The following is a 21,218-nucleotide window of genomic DNA, read 5'->3' as shown; positions in this document are numbered from 1 at the left end:
TAAAAATTACATTTTTTCATTACATTTTATTAAATTCTTACATAAAAGAAATCTTTTTGTAGTTGTTAAACACAAATAGGGTGTGCAAGGGAGGGGAGGGTTCCACAAGTTTGTGAACATCTGTTGTTTTGCAAAAGTTAAAGGTCCATCAACACAGAAGGAGGGTAAGTACAGTTCTACCCCACAGATGCAGATGCTTCAATGATTCACCCCTGGGAAGGCTACAGGAGACCCCAAAGGAGGATTCCAGAGGTTGGGAGATGGATCTCAGAGAAAATGTTGCAGGACAGGAAGACTTCTGAATGCACGTCTATGGGGAATTGTGGTTAGGACAAACCGCAGGACACCCAGGTATGAATATCTGGAATAATCACCCTTCCTAGGACCCCAAGGTAGGTACTCATATCAGTGGGTTCAGCGGAAATGGCTCCAATGACCAAAACAACTTTTCTCTATAGATGCAGGATTTAGGATTCAGCGCTCGGTCATACACCCTAATCCAACCACATTGACAGAAGCACAGTAGAATAACGAAAGCTCTTCCTAGGACATTAACCTTTTACCCAGGAGTGAAAGGTCCCTTGAAGAAGGAAGAACCTGAACAGGCGGCTGCCAGGAGCAGGGTCAATAACAAAAGGAGCGGCAGTATAACAGTAAACAGTCCCAGGATGGGAATAATGGCTGGTGGCACCCGCAGACATCCGAAACTGAAGATCTAGCACAGTGATGAACTTGCAGCACCTTTCTGGCCTCCTGCAGCAACGTACAGCCATGCGTAAGATCCTGGTTGTAAACGGCGGTATGCAGTGGTAAAACAGCCCAGAAGCAGCCCCATATTGTAGAGCTATACCCAGCAGACGTGGAGAGACACCTGGAGTCTCCAGGACATCTGGACTGGCATTCAGGTATCATAAAACCCAAAGAATTAAGGCCAAGGCACAGCACTTAACAAGTATTGCCAAGTGAGGGCTTTTAAAATGGCCAGAACGGTGGGAATCGACAGAGAAACTCCTTCAGCAGGTCAGCAGACCTGCCACCTCCAAGTTCAAGGATCTCAACAGCAACAGTGTGTTAGGGGTAAGGCAGAACCTAAATACCACTGTGAAAGGGGCTTGTCCACAGGCCAGCCAGCCAATCACAAAAAAGGAGCACAGGGTCAGATGTCAAACCGTACTGGTTGGCCACTGGTACTGTCACTCAGCCAAGCCAAAGCCACCCCCACATTAAGTGAGAGGGCTAGTCTGGAACCTATTCCAGCATAAACCAGGTAGGACCGGTATGGAGGCTGCCATAATGGGCTCACAAAGAGCCCACATGGTCAGAATGGCTGTTCTAAGCCTATCTTGTAGTCACCGAGACAAAGGGAAGCACTAGAAAAAAATGGCTGGGAGCAGGATTTTAAAAAGCTCATTTGTACCCCCAGTGGCTACCAAAAAAGGGCATTGGGCTACCTTGGTGAAGCCATCATTAAAGCAAAGCCACTACCAACCTATTCCCTAAAACCAAATTATAGTGACACAATCACTCTAGGGCAGAAATGGGCTGCCTGAGAGGCACTACTGGGACTGGTTACCTCAGGTACGAAGCCATACCATATATCTAATAAAAAAGGTATAAAGGGAAGTAATGGTCTGCGACTTCCGGAGAAGGGCCTCTGGACACCAAAAAGTTATTAAGTAACCAAAAAGGACAAGGGGACTAGGGGGAGAAACAAATTGCAGGGCCTGGAAAAGTGACCCTGGAACCTACAAAATAGGAATTCCGTCTTAACAGCGCCCCATATAGTAAGTGCTAATTTTTAAAGAAAACAATCTTTGGTAAATCTAACTCTTGTTACGTATGTTCCTTTTGAAATGACAGATGTCTAATTGCAATTTATCCAGGGGTGGACTGGCCTTTAGGGAACTCTACAGATTTTCAGGTAGGCCTCTGCATCCTGGGCCTCTTTTGTGTGGTATTTCCAAATGTTCCCATAGGAAAAAGCTTGGGCTTGCTGAAAACGTGTGATATGGGGCCACTTTGAAAATTATTTCCAGGGCCTCTTTTGGTTCCCAGTCCACCCCTGCATTTATCTTTTGTATTGTCTTATTTTGTTGCATTAAACATGTTAACAAGATTAGGGGGAGCTGCTGAACAGCAACAGTAATGACTGCCTGAGCATGAGGCTCTTACCAATGAAAATGATGTCCTTGACATATCCTGCATTCAGCCGGTTGTTAGTTGGTCTGTAGGCGGTGCAACTGGCTTGGATGGTGGGGCAGGTCCTGGCCAACTTCAGAGGTGTCGACGGCCACGTTGTAGAGTTAAACTCTTTTGACCTGCTTGCGGTGCTTATGCTGCGTTTGGTGCCAAGCGTGACCGGTGGCGGCGAGCCAGCTGGCAGAACCCTCTGGCCGATCCCTGGTGTGAACATTCGCCCGCAGACCTCCTTTGCTGCGGCCGGTGGGGGGCAGAGGGCATCAGCGGTGCTCCGGGGTCCAGGCAGAGGAGCCTGGCTAGCAGATCCGATACACCCGCTCCAGCAGGAAGCGCTGTGGAGGATCCCTGAGGCTGAAACCTACAGCATTGTTGGAGGTGGTGGGTGGCAAGGCTGGGTGCATTATTAATGTCTTATTCTCTGTTGGAGGCCGGGGCCCACGCGGCGGTCACCATTGTGAGATCCTGATACCTGCCTGCATCTGTATTTGCTGCGCTGTTGCTGTGGTTACTGAGACATTGGCTGTTTGGGTCTACTTTCCGGTTTCATTGCTGAATACCACATATGGTGAGGGAGGGGAGAGGAGCCCCTACTTTTCTGCTTTGGGGCCAAGCACGTGCTGGTGTAGTGCCTAGTTGGCGGCTTTGGAGGTGGTGGCTAAAGTGGCACCCCGCTATATGGTGGTGGTATGGGCTGATTGGGTGCGGAGTAGTGTAGACTCTGGCCCATTGACTGTACCTGAAATATCCTTGCAGCTGGGTCTGCCTTGTGTTGGAATACACCTGCCGAAATGCGGCGCATGCTCGAAATGACAAAGGGGGCTGCCAAAAAACGTGGCCCAATGGAATCATTTGCCGGCACCCCTGGCAGGGAGGCACATACCACCCCTGTGATATAGACTGTCCCTATGGGTGGGATGGCAGCACCTGCCGGATGGAACCCCTGATGGCGGCGATGCAGTCTGGATTTGCTCTGTTAACACTAAGCTGGATGATATTGTTCCCAGCATTAATTCCCTGAAGGCCAGGATGGATAAGGAAAGCAGGTATCACTGAGACTGAAACGAGAATTGGGCACCTTGAAGATAGTCCTCCCTCATGATCAACTGCTGAAGAGGGGTCACGAAGGAGCTCACCATGGTTAGGGTGAAGTGTGATGACCTGGAGTCCCGCTCTCGCCGGGATAAAATTTGCATTGTTGGAGTGCCGGAGGTGGCGGGGAGAGGGCCTATGGAGCAGTTTGTGGAGGATCTCTAGAATTCTCTCTCTTCGCGGATGTTGATTTTTCAGTGCACTTTCTGGTGTAACGTGCCCATCGGGCACTGGTGCCTGCTTCCAGGTCTGGTGCGCTGCTGTGCAAGATCATCGCATGGCTGTTAAAGTATCATGATAGAGATAACATGTTGCGCTTATCATGACAGAGATCACATGTTGCGCTTATCATGACAGAGATCACATGTTGCGCTTATCATGACAGAGATCACATGTTGCGCTTGTCCAGAGAAACAGGCTTGCATACATTTGAATCCAGTATAATCCAGGTGTATCTGGACTTCTCTGCTGAGGTTCAGGCTGCCAAACTATCTTATTGTTAGGAATCACCAATCCAGATCCTGGAAACTCTGGCACAAATGGAGATTACAGTGATTCGCCCATCCTTCCACCTTCCACAAGATGGCTGCTGGCTTGAGCCATTCAAAATTCATGCAGCAACTGCCTAGCTCCCTTACAGGAGGAGCCACAGCATAACAATGCAGCTCGAACGGGGTCCACCCCGTTGCTATTACTTTGGAACTGTGACTTCTACGTTCTACTCGCAATCGCTGACACAGATTATCTTGCTACTCTGAACTCGGTAACGCTTTCCCGCTTTCCGTCTCTGCTCGCCGGTTCCTTACCGGCTTCTATCTCTTGTGCCTCTCGCGCACTCCCGCTCTACCCTTCCCTTCCTATACCCGCTGCACTCCAGCTCTGTTTTCCCTTGCCTTTTGTTTTGGTTACCGATATTTGTCTTCACATGGCGCAGTTCTGCGCTCCTTCTACTTTCTACCAACTACCTCTGAGCACTTTCTCGCGCTCCTGGCATTGCTCACGTACCTCGCTATACCTCAAAGCGTAATCCCATGCCCACGCTACGGTCCGTCTCCAGCGCTCCGTAGCGGGTCTCTGCCATGATTGCTTGTTCGTTTCCCGCGCTCTTCGCCTTTCCAGCAGGTGGCTTAATTCCATGCCCACGCTGCAGTACGCCTCTGGTGCACTGTAACAGGTCTTTGCCGTGGTTGCCCCTCTGCATTCAGTGCTCCTCGCCTTCCAACTTGTCACACCATACAGCTCACAACCACTACATTCTATACAACCTTTCCTCTGACTACTCCCACGGACGCCAAACACCTCCTGCAAAGACAGAAGTATTCAGCTTCAACCCTTCTGTTGTCTGATCCGGATCAGCAGGAAAGGAACTATTCATCCCCAGGGTTTTTACCCGCCATTCGGTTGTTTTCCCACTTCTGCACGACCTTCTGTTTTAACTTCAGCGGTCAGACAGAAACAGGGATTGACTCACTCTCCTCACAAAGACCTTGGGCCTCATTCCGAGTATGGAGATAGTCATGGTGCTATTTGCGCCATGACTACCTCCCATACCGGTACCGTGTCCGTTTTGGTGAGATGGGGACTTACCGGTCCAGTCCGACCTTGGCGGGTCCCCATTCACCAAACCATTCCCCATTCCCATTTGAGCCCCCATAGGGCTCAATGGCAATTTGCGGTACCATTATTGGCTCTGATTTCCCTTAGCGGCTCCCGTCCTTAATGCCTGGTAAAACCAGGCGTTAAGGACGAGACCCGCTAAGGGAACTCGTAGTAGGGCACAAAGGGATTACCTGTACCGATGTCCTTAACGGTGCCCGGTATCCCTTTGCGCCCTACTCGGAATGAGGCCCCTTGTCTGCTACCTCAGGTTAGTGATACTACTATACTTAACACTTATGACACAGTCAATCGGCTGCTGCGCAAGCGTCAGATCCAGTATGTCATCCTTTTACTGTCCAAGCTGCGTATTCTGCATGGTGGTAAGGCACATTTCTTTGAGACTCCAGGGGACACTCTGCAGTATATTGAGGCCTATATTCAACCTCTGTGGCGGCCGGCATCGAACAATACATGACTATTCGGGGCTCCTGCATTGGTGATGTTCATTGGGAGAGGTTGCCCCGCAGTTCGTTTATGCTTCCAGTCCCTATTGCCTTTTTGCTATAGGGCGTTTGTATGTACGGGTGCATTGATTTTTGCAGATTTGGCTCATACACTGTTTGAGGGCTTATGAATGCATATTGATTCTAAATCGAGTAGGCCTCGTATGTTGTGTGGAGTTGCTGCTCGCACTGTTTTCCTTGAAGGTTCAATATGTGATGGTTACGGGGTGACAATGTCTGGCTCGGGTGGACTTTGCGGATGGGAGTTGGTGGGGGTGTTAAATAGTTTGACAGACTAAATGGCTATTGTACTATGGTGTTTTGCTTTCCAGTCATGTGCAGTTACCTTCGAAATCATTTACCAGACCACACAGACCAAAAGTTCTTGGACTCCGGGAGGCAATAACTCACACTTAGACCAATAAGATATCATTGGTTCTTTACAGGCCCTTTATTGACATAAAAAGAAACCCACACAACAAATGAATAAAGTTCATTATACAAACACACAAAATACATAGAAGTAGATGGGGTTTGTCACCGTTAGAGTAGTCGAAGAAGAAAACTTCAGCTCGGCCACCACAACACAACCCAGACCTGAGGCAGGTAGGCAGAGTGATCACACGTACTAACGTGGTCTGGAGCGGAGCGTCATCCCTCTCAGCGAGACCTCTTCACCCGGGGTTCCAAATCTGAATCTACTACCTGGATGCTCCCTCTCTTATGGGGAATTCATCCCTTCCCACCTTAGGTTGCCAACCGTCCCCGGCCGAAGGATGGACAACAAGCATGGGGGTGTGCAGAGTTGACATTTCCAGTTAATAGTGGAAAAACGTAGCTTGCGTTTTGCGCGCACGCTTCCAGCACCCCTTATCACTGCACCTGCAGAGCTCTGACTCCCTTCTTGGCGCGTGCTTGCTTGAACAAAGCACCCACTATCTTCTATAATGAGCTCATCTGCTTCCAAATTTACACATTGCAACTGTGGCAGAATTCATGTCTGCTAATTGAACTCCCAAAAACGTAGACTTCCATTGTGGTAATGGAAGTGAATGTCCAAAAAGGCCATGTTTTTTAGATCATTTTCGCACACGCATTACACTCCACCCTTTGGTTCCAATGGATGAAAAGTTGGTTTTTGCCACCGACGGAACATGCTAAACAAATTTGGGATACAGGAAATACAACACCCACAATAAACAATAAGAATCATCAATACAACAAAAATCCAAAAAAATATAATGCAATGCCTCTGGAATCCATGAAAATATCTGATCCCACCAACTCCCACCCCGATCCTAGGTTACTTGGGAAATCAGGTCTTTTAAACCACCAATATGTTTTTCAATGGAATGGGAATGATCCTCTAAATTAAAACAAGACATCCCTTTCATGGCATTGCAACCTAAATTATGTTTCAGAAACAAATAATCAATAGCAGCTCTAAGAAAGCTATTTTGCAGAATAACGTTTTTGTTATCTAACAACTCAGTCAAAGCTTGAGAGGCCTCATTCAGCCGTTTCACTACAACACAAACCAGTTTAATTAAGGATGTAAAGCCCCCAGCAGCTAACACAAACACCCCTATTAAAGAAAAAGCTGGGGCTAATACTTCAGCTTCAAACATTAATCGCACATTAGAATCACAATCGGGAGATAAACCAGTATGGTGCACAGCACCCCGAGAGCGGCGCACAACAGGCTGTAAAGGAAACATCATTAAGCTGAGACGCGTTAGGGTGCAGGGTCCTCCAGAAATGTTAGCAGGGGAACATATGAAAAGGTACAGTTACCACAGGAAAATGACCAACCCCTAGGGAGCTTAACACGTCGAAGGTGACTGGCTGCCAAAACAGTGACATTGCAGGACATTCAAAATCAGTGCTACTTTGAGCACCTGTCAGGGCTAATTGTTGACACTTAGCCATGCATCAATGATCCCTCCCAATAAATACCTGGACTCCTCTTAGGGCTAACCCAGATCTAGGGGTAATTAACCCTATATCCTCTGCAGGAATTTGTACTCCAATTCCTGTGTCAATTACACCAATTCTCTTACGGTCCAGTGTCATCTCTTCTCTAGCAGGTAAATCCACCCCTGCAGATTCTGGCATGGCTCGATAAGAAGCTAGTGCTCCGAAGGACATTTCCCAATATATCAAGGTTTCGGTAACCCTATTTGGTTTCATTTGGACAGCTGGCATTAAAATACGCATCAAGGGGGTTTCTCCATTAGCAATGGGTCTGTTGTTAAGGACCTGGACTGCATCCAAAAGTTGATTTCGCCACTCTTTCAAGCTGCCTTCCCCGGTTTTCCGCAACTGTTCTTTCAACAAACCATTAATTCTCTCAATTATTCCCAAAGCCTTGGGATGATGGGGGACGTGAATGATCCATTCAACCCCCTTCTCCTGACAATAGTCTTGAATCAATTTTCCCTTAAAATGCAATCCATTGTCACTTTGAATTTGTAAGAGTATTCCATAGTACAGTGCCACTTTATCTAACAGTTTAATTGTATTCAATTGGGTAACTCTCTTGCTTAGAATCACCATTAAGTATCCACAATATGTGACTACAATAGTGCACACTTGTTGACAGCCTTTGCTAATTGGCATCGGACCTATGTAATCGATCTGTCAGATGTGTCCAGGTAATTTGCCCCTTTTCAATGTACCTTGAATGATGTGTGGGATAGACCTTTGTTTGTGATGCTGACACACTGGGCATTGTAAAATCACTGTTTTACGATCCCCATCAGCATCTCAGCGATGTCGTGCCGCAACTCTTTCCCTCACACCTCCTTATCATGAATTTCCCATCCATTCTTTTGCCATGTCGGTAGCTATACGGCGAGTCCATTCACCACTGACCAAGAGTCAGTGTATACCTAACAACAACCAGGTGTTTCTTGCTTTAATGCCTGATGTACGGCATATCATTCAGCAAATTGACTACTCTTCCCTTTTCCTGATGTGGTTAATATTTTCTTCGTTTTGGGATTATATGCCACTGCTTTCCAATGTCGCTCGGGCCCCACATATCTAGCGGAACCATCAGTAGACCATGCATGCTCAGTTTGTTCACTCGTTAATTCCCCATACGGCACTCCTCATTTCACCCGGGAGACTCTCACCTCAGCCTCTTTCAAAGGTTCCTTATTAACCAACGGAACACCAGCCACTTACTCATGCAATTTTGCAACACCCTCCTTGGCCCGATCTTGAATGTACCATTTCCATTTAATGATACTGGTCTCTTGCGCATGCCCTATTCAATATGTTTTAGGAGAGCTCAGTACCCATTGTATAATTGGAATTTCCGGTGGGATCAATACATCATGACCCACTGTCATTTGCTCTGTATCCACAAAATCCCAATAGCATGGCAATAATTGTTTTTCAAAAGGGGTATATCGGTCACCAGCATTGGGAATCTTTTGACTCTAGAACCCTACAGGGCCGCTCTTTCGGTCCTGTTTCTGTCACAAACACCAATTGGCGTTGCCTTCCTCTAAGGATACATTTAATTCCAATTTGCCTGCCCTCAGGGGCCATAAATCGAGCACTCTGTATGGTGTCTTTTGCTAACTGAAATGTCTTCTCCTGTTCCTCTCCCCATTCAAAGTTAGATTTCTTTTGTGTCACTTTGTAAAGGGGACTCCAAAATCTGCCCCAGATGTAGTATATGCTGTCTCCAAAACCCAAACACACCTATGAATTGTTGCGCTTGTTTCTTATTCATAGGTGTGGAGAATTCAAGGATCTTTTGTATATGCTTCAGCACCATTTCTCGATGCCCATTATGCCACTGACTCCCCAGAAAAATCACAGTCTTCGCGGGACCTTGGGGTTTTGTCTCATTGATCTCCCACCCCTGAGTGATGAGATCTAGGTGCATCTGCATGCTCTGCTCATCCTTCCCCCTGTATCAGGTTATCGTCAACATAATGTGAAATTTGCACATCGGGTTTGCATGGAATTTTGTCTAAGTGTTCTGCCACCAGCCGGTGACAGATGGTAGGGCTATGCATGTAGGGCTATGCATGTACCCCATAGGCAAACCTTGAAACGTATACTGCCTCCCATTCCAAGAGAATGCAAACTGCTCCTGGCACTCTTCTGCAATTGGCACTGTGAAAAATTCATTTGCCAAATGAATTACTGCATACCAGGTTCTTTGAATTTTTTGACATTCTCAATCAAGGTAACGCATCTGGAACTGCGGGTACTAACGGAGGAGTGTGCTTATTCAACTCTCGATAATCCACAGTCATCCTATAGCTTCCGTCTGGCTTTTTAACCAGCCAGACCGGATTGTTCCAAGCTGTTGTCACAGGTCGTAACACACCTGCTTCCACATATCCTTTAATAGTGTCTGAAATCTCCTTCTTCCCCCCAGGTATTAGGCAGAATCCTATGCAGTTCCCTTAGGGAGCACTACAGAAGATTAGGACTACAGGTATATGCAATAAATCCCCTTTGGTATCAGTCTGTACCACGCAGATTTAGTTGGTAGCTGTGGCTGAGCAGTCAGACTTATCTCAAGAGGGAGATGAGCAGTATTCAGGGTTTACACAATAGGACTACAATACTATGGAACAAGGAAACACTGACCAAAGCTTTGTATAAAAAAGAATATATATATTTATTTTACACACTCTGATGTTCACACACAAATCACTATTAATAAAGAAAATTAAAACAGTCAAGAAAAGTATACACAACTCCCTATTTAAATTGTAGACAAGTTTGAGCAAGAGTGAAAACTGAGCAAAACGGCACAGTGCAAACCAAGCAGAAAAGGCACTCTAACAATTTCTCAAAAGGGAGGGAAATGACAAGTTATCTATGTTTAGACTCTTTAACACACCAGCAACACTTACCAAGTAGATTGTGAACAAGTTAGGCAAGGCAGTACTTTAGCATATACAATACTGAGGTGAAAACTGAGCAAAATGGCACTTCACAATATTAAAAAGGGGAAGGAAAAAGGTGGTTATAAGAGTTGGGTGCACCAACACATTTCTAGGTGGAAAGGTATCTAGAGAAGGCAGTTGTAACAGATTTAGCCAGAGTCAATAGGCCTGTGCAGAGTCAATGGTACAGGGCAATGTGCCCAGGATCAAACTGTTCTAGTAGCTGCAGTCAAGTCTTTGTTTAACGATTTGAAAAGGCGGTTGCAGAAGGTAAAAGATAATGTTAGACGATAGGGGCGGCCAACCTAGTAGGTAAGTAAAGGATTTAAAACACCTTTAGCGATACCCAACGAAACGGGATGCCTGGCGGAACAATGTACCTTTAAAGTGGAAGAGGCTCCTGCGGTGGCGGTAGTTCCTGCAGTTTGGGAGATCCAGCAGAGGAAGAGAGGCTCTCGTCGTGGAGGAAGGTTCGAGTTACTGCACTGCCCAGGGATGAAGCCAGCTGCGGTGCTACCAAAACGAATAAAAGGTACTCTCCTTTAAATAGCGGTCGTGGTGGACGGGTGCCTGGCTATACGGTCTCCGAGTGCAGGGCACTGGCGATTCGACCAAGGCAGGTCCTGGAAGGTGATTGGTGAACTGGTTGGCCCCACCAGCTCAAGGGAAGAAGACTCTTGCAGGCGAAGATCTTCTCGAGTCGTTGGAGAAAAGTGGTGAGGATCTGCAGCAGGGCTTCACCGGTGGTTGTCGTTGCAGATGTCTTCAGCTTCTCTCCTCTTCGGGTTTCTAGTTCCAGTGGCAACGTCTTGTCCTCCAGTCTTCAGGACCCTGCTTTTATGCAGCAAGACCCCCATTCATACAGCCTAGCTGTCACTCACACAGTGGGGTGGCTCTCCTGGCGGGCTTCTGTGCATAAACCCGCCAAAAGGACGAACAAAGGATCCCCGACCTGGGTTAGGATTTCAGAGAAAGACACGAGAAAGAAATATTATTAAAGTTCTGGCAAAAAACCTACACTGGATTAAAGTTAATATTAAAATAAACCGGCGGTATGTTAGAGGCTGTCAGTAAAAGTGGTAGCCTCGAACAATGGGAAAATCCCATAGGGAAATATTTGCGGTCGAATATTTATGGTAGTAACCACTGCCACCAGCCAGAAACCCTGGAGAGAGTGAATGTATGGTACCCTCTCGAAAATGAACACCAGGGGAAAAACTATTAACCCTTGCCAATACTTCCATAGTAAGATGGGTTGTACTGGTTTAGTTCATAATTATTGACTAGTAAATTCAATGGGGACTTTACATGCCCTGGGAGACAGTAGTCAGTCCCAGGGTATGGAGTCTGTTTGGGGGCCACTATGACACCCCTGTGACGCAGCACTGTGGATGCTATGTTAACTAGATGATTTTATAAGGGTGAGAAAAACCCCATAGACCATAAGCACAAAAATAGCCTAAAACGCACATCAGCAATCTGCCTAAGAGTGGGAAAAAGGGTCTCACTCTTAACAGGAGAAAATAAATAAACCCCTCAAATCCAGCAAAGCTGCTGGGGGACTCTATAGGTGTTACGCTCACCTGGCTCCCACAGAGGCGTCGATCTGGACTGGACTGCTGCGGTCTCCACCAATGTGACGCGTAGGGCCGAGATGACGGACTGGATTGGCCCACCTAGCTTCGTTTGCTTGGCCCGTAGGAATATTCTTCTGCAAGTGGATAAAGGGAATTAACCACCTGTGGAGTTGAGCGTAAGCGTAAATCCCCCCATCCCGCTGTTCTCCCCACTGATCAACTTGGATGTTCCCTCTTATAGTCTCACCTGATGATTTGAAAAGATGAGCTCTCCATCCTGCATTGAGCGCAGGGGCGCGTAGATAACCAGTTGCTTCACTGGCTCAAAGGAATTGGTGAGTTCCAGGACAATATTGACTCCGATATTCCCGGCAATACGCCGTAAGTATGTAGTTCATAAGAGTTCAAGTGCCTGACTTTCACTCTTGTCCGATTCCTTGCAGGTTGCAGCTTGACCCTGCTGAAGAGTTCCTCGTGGCAACGGTAATGTTCTGGTAAGGATTTGTATTATCCAACACAGTTCGATAAAATAATGTCCATATGTAAACTGTTGCTTTCTCCCTTATTCAGGTGCTGAGAGAAAGTATGAAGCCTTGAGGAATAATTCCTCCGGCGGTAAAATCAGGTAAGTCTTTTGTGGTGAGGAGGGTTCCCCTTGTTAGTCCCTTGTTTCACCTTGCTGTCCTTTTGTTTCCCCTTAGGGGCCAGGGTTCGGCTAGGATGCAGTGGAAGCTGCGCCGACCCGTGGATAAGAATAGTACCCCCGGTGGTAAAATCAGGTAAGTCTATGGGGGGTATTCCTCTGTGTATTCCCTTGGCTCACCTTGCTGTTCTTATCTTCTCCTTAGGTGCTGGAGTGCGGCGGTAACATGCAGGAGGATGCAGTGAAATGTGAAGATGCTGCGAAGGCCGGTGAGTTCAGCGCGGCGCTGCAGCAGGCGAGGCGACGCGCATAAAATAACTCTTTCTTCCAGCTCGAAGGCGCGATGGATCAGGAATTCATGTAAGAATCAAAGGTATTGCTCTTGTTCTAACCTTTTCTTCTTCTTTCTCCCTTTTTCTAGGAGCTCCAAACTCGAGGCAGGCGTGGCAGAAGACTGGATGCAGACCCAAACCCGTAATAGTGAAATGCTTACCATTAAACCTTGACACACTCCCGTGAATTAATGAGGCCTCCGCCACAGTATCAATTAAGGCGCAAACCTTTTGTGTATTTCCCGACTGCCTAAATAATTTCACATTCACATGAGGCCGTCTATCTACCTTAAGTCGGGCAGCTGCTACCAGTGTTTGCCCACAATCCTATTCATAGTTGGAATGTGCATACTTGGACTCTGTCTCCAACATTGTGCTCACCATCTTCCTCAAATCAGCATAAGTCTGCAGATAGGGTAAGGGTGTCCCCATGGGCTCCTCATCCACCTCCTCCTCAGGCGGAGCGAAAGGAACTTTCCCCCATTGGACTTGACATCTTGCCTTTTCACTTGCTTGTACTGTTCTTGTCCCTCTAGCCCTCTTTTTTTTTACAGAGCTGAGAGCTGAAACATTTCGCGGTTTTCGATCCGATCAATGTCTTCCTGTGGCACTCTGTCTTTTAGGAGCCCCAAAAACACATCTTTCCTGGATATTCGGGGAATCTTCCATGGGTTCGTCGGTCACTACGCCCTTCTATTTCTCTCGCTGTGTGTTTTTCTTCTACCTTATCCCATTCCCCCAAATCCGCCAACAGCCTTATAGTATCTACCACCTCGCCCGTGATCTTACCAGTCATTCCTCACAAGATTGAGGTCGCTCGCACTGGCGTTTATTTGCGGGGGAGGGGTGGCCAGGATTAGCTGGGAACAGCTGGTCAAGCCTTAGCGCAGGGGGTACTGGCTGTGCCTGATTTTGAACTCTATTACTTAGTGCCACATGCACACATTGCTGGGTACTGGTACTCCTCGCCGAGTAGGGTGGTTCATGTATTGCAGGAGCAATATGGGGAAGCTCCCATGAATTTACAATCAGTGATTTTTAGTGATTAGTATGTTGATTCATGTTCATTCGATACTGTACGCACAACAGTGGATGCATGGGCCAAAATATATCGCAGGTTGGCACTCAACACTCCCTATAATAGGCCGGTTCCCGCTATGGAACTGCCCAGGGCTACCTCCGACAAAAGATGGGGAAATACATAGGTGTTCTTCTACCCCCCACACCGTGACAATTGGGGACTTGTTTCCTAGTGGAAGATTGTGTCAGTGGAGGATTTTCGGGCAAAGTTGACGATGGCTTTTTAAAATGACTGTATTATTATCGGATGCAGGCTGCTGCCCGACGGTGGTGCCCATCCTTTCCGCTTGAACCAGAGACACAGGCATGCATTACGGCAATCACACACAGTGGGGGAAGGGGGAGAGAACAAACGCATGATTTTCAAACTTTACGGCATGGTGTACGGTGGTGCCCATCCTTTCCGCTTGAACCAGAGACACAGGCATGCATTACGGCAATCACACACAGTGGGGGAAAGGGGAGAGAACAAACGCATGATTTTCAAACTTTACGGCATGGTGTAGGTTGAACAGGAGTGTAAAAACAGGGCCCGGCAGAAATGGGAGAAAGCTTCAGGAACAGAGTTTATGGATATGCAGTGGAGTCGGTACTACCTGCTGACTAAAGAAGTATCTATGAATGCCGGGTAATGACTGATCCAGTTCAAAATAATCAATCAACTGCATTATTCACCTGCTAAAATTGCTAAATTCTCCCCAGATGTGAATGGTGCGTGTGCGAAGTGTGTTTCTTTCCCTGCTAACTCATGCAACATGTTCTGGGAGTGTCCACCTGTCAGTTTATATTGGCGGCAGGTGGACGAAGTTCTGAATAAAATTGTAGGGGTTCCTCCTGTTATGTCTCCATTAAAATATCCACTGGGATATATAGGCATAATTGCAGCGGTTACTAGAGGATTCTTTGATCTTGCTTGTATTGTATCCCAGAAATGTATCCTCTGGCATTGGAAGTCAACACTTGGCCCAACCTGGCAGGAATGGCTTAAAGACTTGGTCTACACCAGTGAGAGGGAAGAGGCGTTCATTGCTATGGTTACCCCAGCCTGTCGGCCTAAGCACATTTGGACTCCATTTCATACATACCTGGCTTGCGAGGAGAGTCAATCTGATGGGGAGTAGGGAAGGTCCCGTCTGTGCACTGTTTTGGACCTCATCTCATAGCTGACATGATGTGTAACTGATAGCAGCAGCTGGTCAATGTACTAACTAAATCCATGTCATGCTGCTACTTATATGTATCTTCATTTGACGATGCTGTCTGTTTGTGTTGTTGCTGAAAATAAGTGTTAAAAATACCGCTATGCTAGAAATCTGGTCTTTTTGATTTTATGATAAAGTTACTCTTTATCTACCTATTTACTTTAGGTGCACATAATCTACCCCCCATTTTTGCCAACAAAATACCGTCCTGTATTGCTGGAGTACATTTCCCTTGCGAAAACGAGATTGGCTGATCTTAAGGTGTGTGACAATTTCATCTTCCTAACATACATTGCATGTTTGCCCCACTGTTCTTTTTACCTGTGCCCTCTGAATGAGCTCCCAAACCTCTGTGAGGGAGCACACCTGATCAATGAAGGTGTAAGCGGCTTCTAAGTGCCCTCACTGTTCTTGGAATGCGCCCTCTTACTCTGTGAACGTAATGCTGCTCCCCTGAGTGTTTCCCTATCCCAGCACTACCATCTGAGGATGCCAGCTGTCCACCTCGCATATGCCTTTTAACCTTCAAAGGGAGCTGAAAACCAGCCAAGTGGCTGGACTCAGTGATTTGTTTCTGCTATCCATTCAATGTGGGAGTGGACACATACAAATTGCCCTCTGAGTGTTTGCTTTTTATGCATCAGTGTTCCAACTGCCCTCTCCGATTGTGTCTAGTGTTCTGTCTCAATGGGCCCATTCTGAATGAGCTCATTGGCTCCAACAGTGTGCTCAGTATCCTCTGAATGTCCCTGGTTCCTTCAGAATGTGACCCCACTTTTGCCAATTGTATTGCTTCCTCCATGAGTGTGTCCCTCTCTGTGTGCCCACTGCAACTGCGTGTGCCCACCCTCCTCAGTTTATACCTTTTTCTCTCTAAACATGTCATTTCCAACATCAGTGTGCACATGGCACCCTATGCATGCAGAAGTTTCTCTTTGAGTGTATACCCTTCCTTTGCTGATTATGTCCTTTGCCCCCGTTTCATAGGTTCTTTGCTTTCTGGCTCCCACTCCATTGTCCTCTTAAGTAGGTTTGTTTCTTCCCAGTGCCCAATGCCTCTGTATCCAATGTCTCCTCTGTCCCATTCCCAGTAGTATACTTTGTGTTCCTACAGTGTCATTTCTGAGTTTAGTGCTCACACTCCTTGCATGTTCCCTACTATCTCTGTCCACTTCCTACTCTGTACACATTTACAAATCGATGTAACCTTTTTTCTCTGCACTCTCTGACCACTCATTTCTAAATATGTCCTCTGTTTCCAATGGATTGTGTCCTCCAACATATTCCTCATCTTAGATCTATACTTCTAGCTTCAGCTCATCACAGAATTTCTTTTTTTCGTCAGCATGAGGCAACCTGCGATGTCGGTGTCAAGGTCCCTCATTGCGCTCTTTCCTCAGTGCTGAACGGGATGTTAGCTTGCACTTCGCCCTGTGACCTCTGTTCCTTTTTTCCGTATTCTCGGCACACTTCACGTAATGCTTGGTCACACCTCAGAAAAATGTTCTGAAGCATTTACAGATCTGTTGTTTTATATCAAAATGTTGACAAAACGCCTACCGGTTTCAAAAGATGTGAAAACTGCACAGTGTAAATGCCGCCCACTGATCCTCACTGCATCGGTCTTTGGGGTCTGGGTGCCGTGCACGAAGCCGCAGATTGTGGATCAAGTTAGTTGATGACACCGAGGACCTTAAAAGAAAGCTCTCCCCAGATGACACCGGGATTGTCAATCGCTTAGGTGCTCCGAAAGTCAACAGATCCCCGTTAGGCAGAAACCTGTGCAGTTCCCTTAGGGACCACTGCAAAAGATTTAAGACTACAGGTGTTAGCAGTAAACCCACTTGGTAGCAGTCTGTACCACCCAGATTTACCTGGTAGCTGTGGCTGAGCAGTCAGACTTCCCTCAAGAAGAGTTAGGCAGTATGCAAAGTATACTCACTTAGATACAATAATACAAGCAAACACTGACCAAAGCTTTGGTATCAAAGTATATAATTATTTATTTATAAACACACAGTGAAACACTCCAGCACTCTTATTGTAAAATATTCTAAACACAGTTACTATTATGATATATACACCCCTTTTCCCCTTATTAGAAAATCACAGTAAGACACCACTTATTTTCATACAGAGGTGAGCGCTTAACTAGATTGCACTCTCCTAAGGTTGTGGAAAAGGTAGGGAAAAAGACAGAATATGCAGGATTACACCACTCTACGATTCAGGAACACTGTTAGCAAGGCAGAGAGCAAAAGTCACTGGTGAGCCAAAGTCCATCGGCTGGGCCCACTCTTAGGGAGAGCAGAGCACAAATGCGCCCAAGATCACACAGTTACACTAGGCTTAGAAAGTCTTGCAGAGGGTTCAGAAAAGAGTTTAGAGAGGCTTTAGAAAAGTTTAGCCAGGGTGTCCCAGGCTAACCCAGGTTCGAAAGCTGGGGGCTAAATCTAACCCGTACAGTCGGTTGCAAGGGAAGCCAGGCGGGACACAGTACCTTAAGTGGGAAGGATCCTCCAGCGGTGGCAGTTGTTCCTGGTAGCGGTTGCAAGTTGCGGCGTCGTCCAGGGGAAGAGAAGATCTCGACATGGAGGAAAGATGCAGGTCGTTGCACTACCAGGGCAGAAACCAGCCGCAGAGTTTTCTGGTAAAAGGTGGTACCTTTATCTCGCGGTCGTGGTAAAACGTGGTATCCCGGTTGCCGGGGTGCTTAGCACGGGCAAGGCGGCCACAAGATACGTCGGGAAAGCAAAAAGACGGTGAAACTGGTTATCCCCACCAGTCAAAGGAAGAAGACTCTCCGGCGGGAGATCTCCTCTGTCGTTGGGAAAAGTGGTGCCAGCAGGGCTCCATCGGTCGTGGTGTCGTGGCAGGTCGGCTCAGCTTCTCCCTCGTCGGATTCTTAGGTCCTGTGGCGACTTCTAAAGTTCCAGTCCCCAAAGCCCTGCTTTTATGCAGCAATCCCCCATTCACTCAGCCTAGCTGTCACTCAAACATGCTAAGTGGTGAGCCGGCCGGCTCACCACTTGGGCCAATCAGGATGGAGTGTGACTTGAGTTGCCTAGGCAACTCAGTCCAGGTTGCCTAAATTCCCCTCCACCCCGCCTAAGTACCCCAGACATAGTGGCACCACTTTGGAGGCTTCTGTGGAGAAGCCCGCCAAAAAGTGGAACAAAGGGCTCGACTTGGGTTGGAGTCACAGAAGAGAACACAAACGCCATTTTAGAATCACGTTTTGGCAAAAAAATACCAACCGGAGAATTAATATTAATTACATAAACCGGCGGTATGTTCGAGGCTACCTTAAATAATTAAATAAAGATAGTAGCCTAAAACAATGGGAAATCCCATGGGAAAATATTTGCGGTTGAATATAAAAAGTAGTATACACTGCCACCAGCCAAAACTTGTTCAGGGGGGACGGAGACGTGCCCCCTCGACTAACAGACCGTGGGGCAATCTAATTGCCCTAGCCAGTACGTCCACAATATGATGGTTTGTACTGGTTCTGTTCAGAATTTGACTAGTAAAGTCAATGGTGACTTTACATGCCCTGGGAGACAGTAGTCAGTCCCAGGGTATGCAGTCTATACTGGGGGGTCACTATGACACCCCTGTGTTACTGCACGGAGGGTGCTGTGTAACACACATCACAAAAACACATGAAGCCCTACGGAGTGAAAGACCCCATAGCCCATTAGACACATCTAGATTCAAAGAAACACACTCAAATCATGTCCAAGAGTGAGGGTAAAAGAGTCTCACTCTTGGCAGGAGAAAAAAATAAACCCCAAAAATCCAGCAAAGCTGCTGGGGGACTCACTAGGTTAGGAAGTTCAGCCTAAACAGAGAATTCTCCCTAACAATCCCTCAGAAAGGCCACAAAAAAAGCAAAGAAACATGGAAAAAGATCACATTCGAAAAGCGACTTTCACCAACTGTCTTCTTCTTCAAAGAAGAGTTGTCATAGGCACTCCTTATTGATAGATGGGAAATGTACCTGCTGTTTGGACGAGGAATCCAAGTTTGCTTTGGCAGAACAATGTGAAGCGTTCTGACTGAAAATGTAAGAAATCTTCCCTTGTGTGGCCACAACAGTTTTGACTACAGAATCAAAAAGAAATATTGCAATCCCTCCCTCCGAACCCCCAGAACCCCTAACCACTGCACCATCAAAAACTGGCAGGGACCCAAACAAGTCTCAGTCCCACTGCAGAAGGGATGCTAATGGGCTCAGAACCTCTCGAGAGGACAAATTCATGCAAGAATCGCCTTATGCACCCCCAAATGCAACATACAGGAATGCCAACAAAACCAGTCACTGAATTAGTTAACGGACATTCTGGCCAAGGGGCTGCCTAGGGAACCGGTTTTACTGTTTCATGATGCACAAATTGACCCACTCCTCGACATCTGTCAAAAGCCATTTTGAGCACCTGCTGTAAACAAGAACTTGATAAGAAAATATAGATCTTCACCCAGAGACCCAGAGTTTGTCAAATTATCCTAAACTTAAAAAAGTTGGTGTTACATGCTTCCTCGAGAGTAAAGTCAAGTGCATATCCATCCCTACCCCAGATAGACACGAAGTATGATGGGCTGGCAAAAATGGTTTTCACTTCAAGCAGTATTACCCAAAAAACCATCAATGCCTCTTGTGCCATAGCAAAATACACACGCATGTTGTGGGCTGTAATCATCGGGGCAGTGGAGCATATACACGAGGAGTAGATGAGGGACGGATTTAGGGACCTTGTAACAGATGGAAAGAAGGCAGCATGCCAGGCTCTTTATTTGGGGCTTGACTCTGTGGACTGTGTAGGGAGAGCTTTGGGGTCTAGCTCAGTAACCAGATTTTCTTGGCTGAGGAATTCTGTTCTTTCCACAGCTGTCCAATTGAAGCTCCTGGACATGCCCTTAGAAGGCAATCATGTTTTGGACCTAAGGCTAATAAACTTCAGACTTCAAAAGCTGCCGCAAAATCCTTTGGGGCAGAAGTACGCCAACAACCAGCACAACCTTCCATGCATGCTTGGAGGCACCGACCCTTTCGTTACTTTAGTACCTTCAGTCAGAGAGGAAACGGGCAAACACCTGCAAGGCAGGGACATATAACATTCTCTAGAGTAGACAGAGGTAAAAGTGGATAAACCTCACAAACCATGGTGGTCTCTGTTCTCTTGGGACCGGCTGCTGCTTCAAAATCATTCAGGAAAATTCTCACACTCCTTGCCAGTAGGAGGAAGGCCAGCCCTGCACTTCGAAGAATGGTGGCACATTACTTTCGACGAACAAGAGTGCCGAGTGGTGACTCTGGGCTATTACCTCCCATTTTTGCGACCTCTTCCAAATTGCACCCACCCCCACACAAGTGCATCCTTTTTGGTCACCAAATCGGCTGCTTCAGCAGGAGCAAGGCTCCACAGAAATAGTGCCTTAAGGGGAGCCGAAACAGGGATGGTATTCCCACTACTTCCTAATACCAAAAAGGATGGATGACTGCGACCCATCTTGGACCTGCAGCGATTTAACAAGTACCTTAAAAAGTACAAAGTCAAGAAGTTACGCTCTTGCAGATCCTCCAGGCCCTTCTGTTACAGGGCCGCTTGGTGTCCCTCATCTTCCAGGAAGGTTACTTTCACATGCCCTTCCATCCCAAGCACAGGAGGTTCCTGAGGTTCATGATTGGCATACATTTCAGGCTCTACCTTTCGAGCTTACCTCCGCCCCAAGGGTATTCCGAAAGTTGTTGTCAACAGTGACGACCAACATACAAAGAGGACGATTCACATCCTTCCTTAGTTATTGAAGCCTGCTAGTCTCAGCAGGTTCAGAGACACCTGTGAGAAACCTGAGGGTATTCTCCCAAGCAGATCTTGGGAATCCCTTATTCAGGTGGCAAGGGGTAGGGCTGGCGCTCTCAGATCCCAACCTTGGGTGGTGGACAAGCGAGGGAGGATCGCCTGGGTAGGGAGTCCAGGGTTATGCTCGGCGGGGGGGGGGAGCCCCAGGTGAGACATGATATTATGTCGAGGAAGAAGGCGAGGCGAACAAGATCCCTGAAACCTTTGT

General features: G+C 47.0%; 1 protein-coding gene across 6 annotated transcripts in view; it reads left to right on the top strand.

Moving 5' to 3' along the window:
- Positions 1-21,218, top strand: part of FANCA (FA complementation group A) — a 3,206,914-nt gene that overhangs the window by 1,145,912 nt on the left and 2,039,784 nt on the right. For 5 of the 6 annotated variants that reach the window (XM_069646039.1, XM_069646038.1, XM_069646035.1 and 2 more), the window contains exon 16: positions 15,309-15,404. The exons of the other annotated variant lie outside the window; for it this stretch is intronic. In XM_069646039.1, coding sequence (XP_069502140.1) covers positions 15,309-15,404 — 96 coding nt within the window. The remainder of the gene's footprint in view (positions 1-15,308; positions 15,405-21,218) is intronic. 6 annotated transcript variants of the gene reach the window in all.

This window comes from Ambystoma mexicanum, chromosome 2p (genome assembly GCF_040938575.1).
Source record: "Ambystoma mexicanum isolate Mex_15411 chromosome 2p, UKY_AmexF1_1, whole genome shotgun sequence".
Classification (NCBI taxonomy): domain Eukaryota; kingdom Metazoa; phylum Chordata; class Amphibia; order Caudata; family Ambystomatidae; genus Ambystoma; species Ambystoma mexicanum.
Note: the sequence above shows the minus strand (reverse complement) of the source record. Positions and strands in the feature narration are given on the sequence as shown.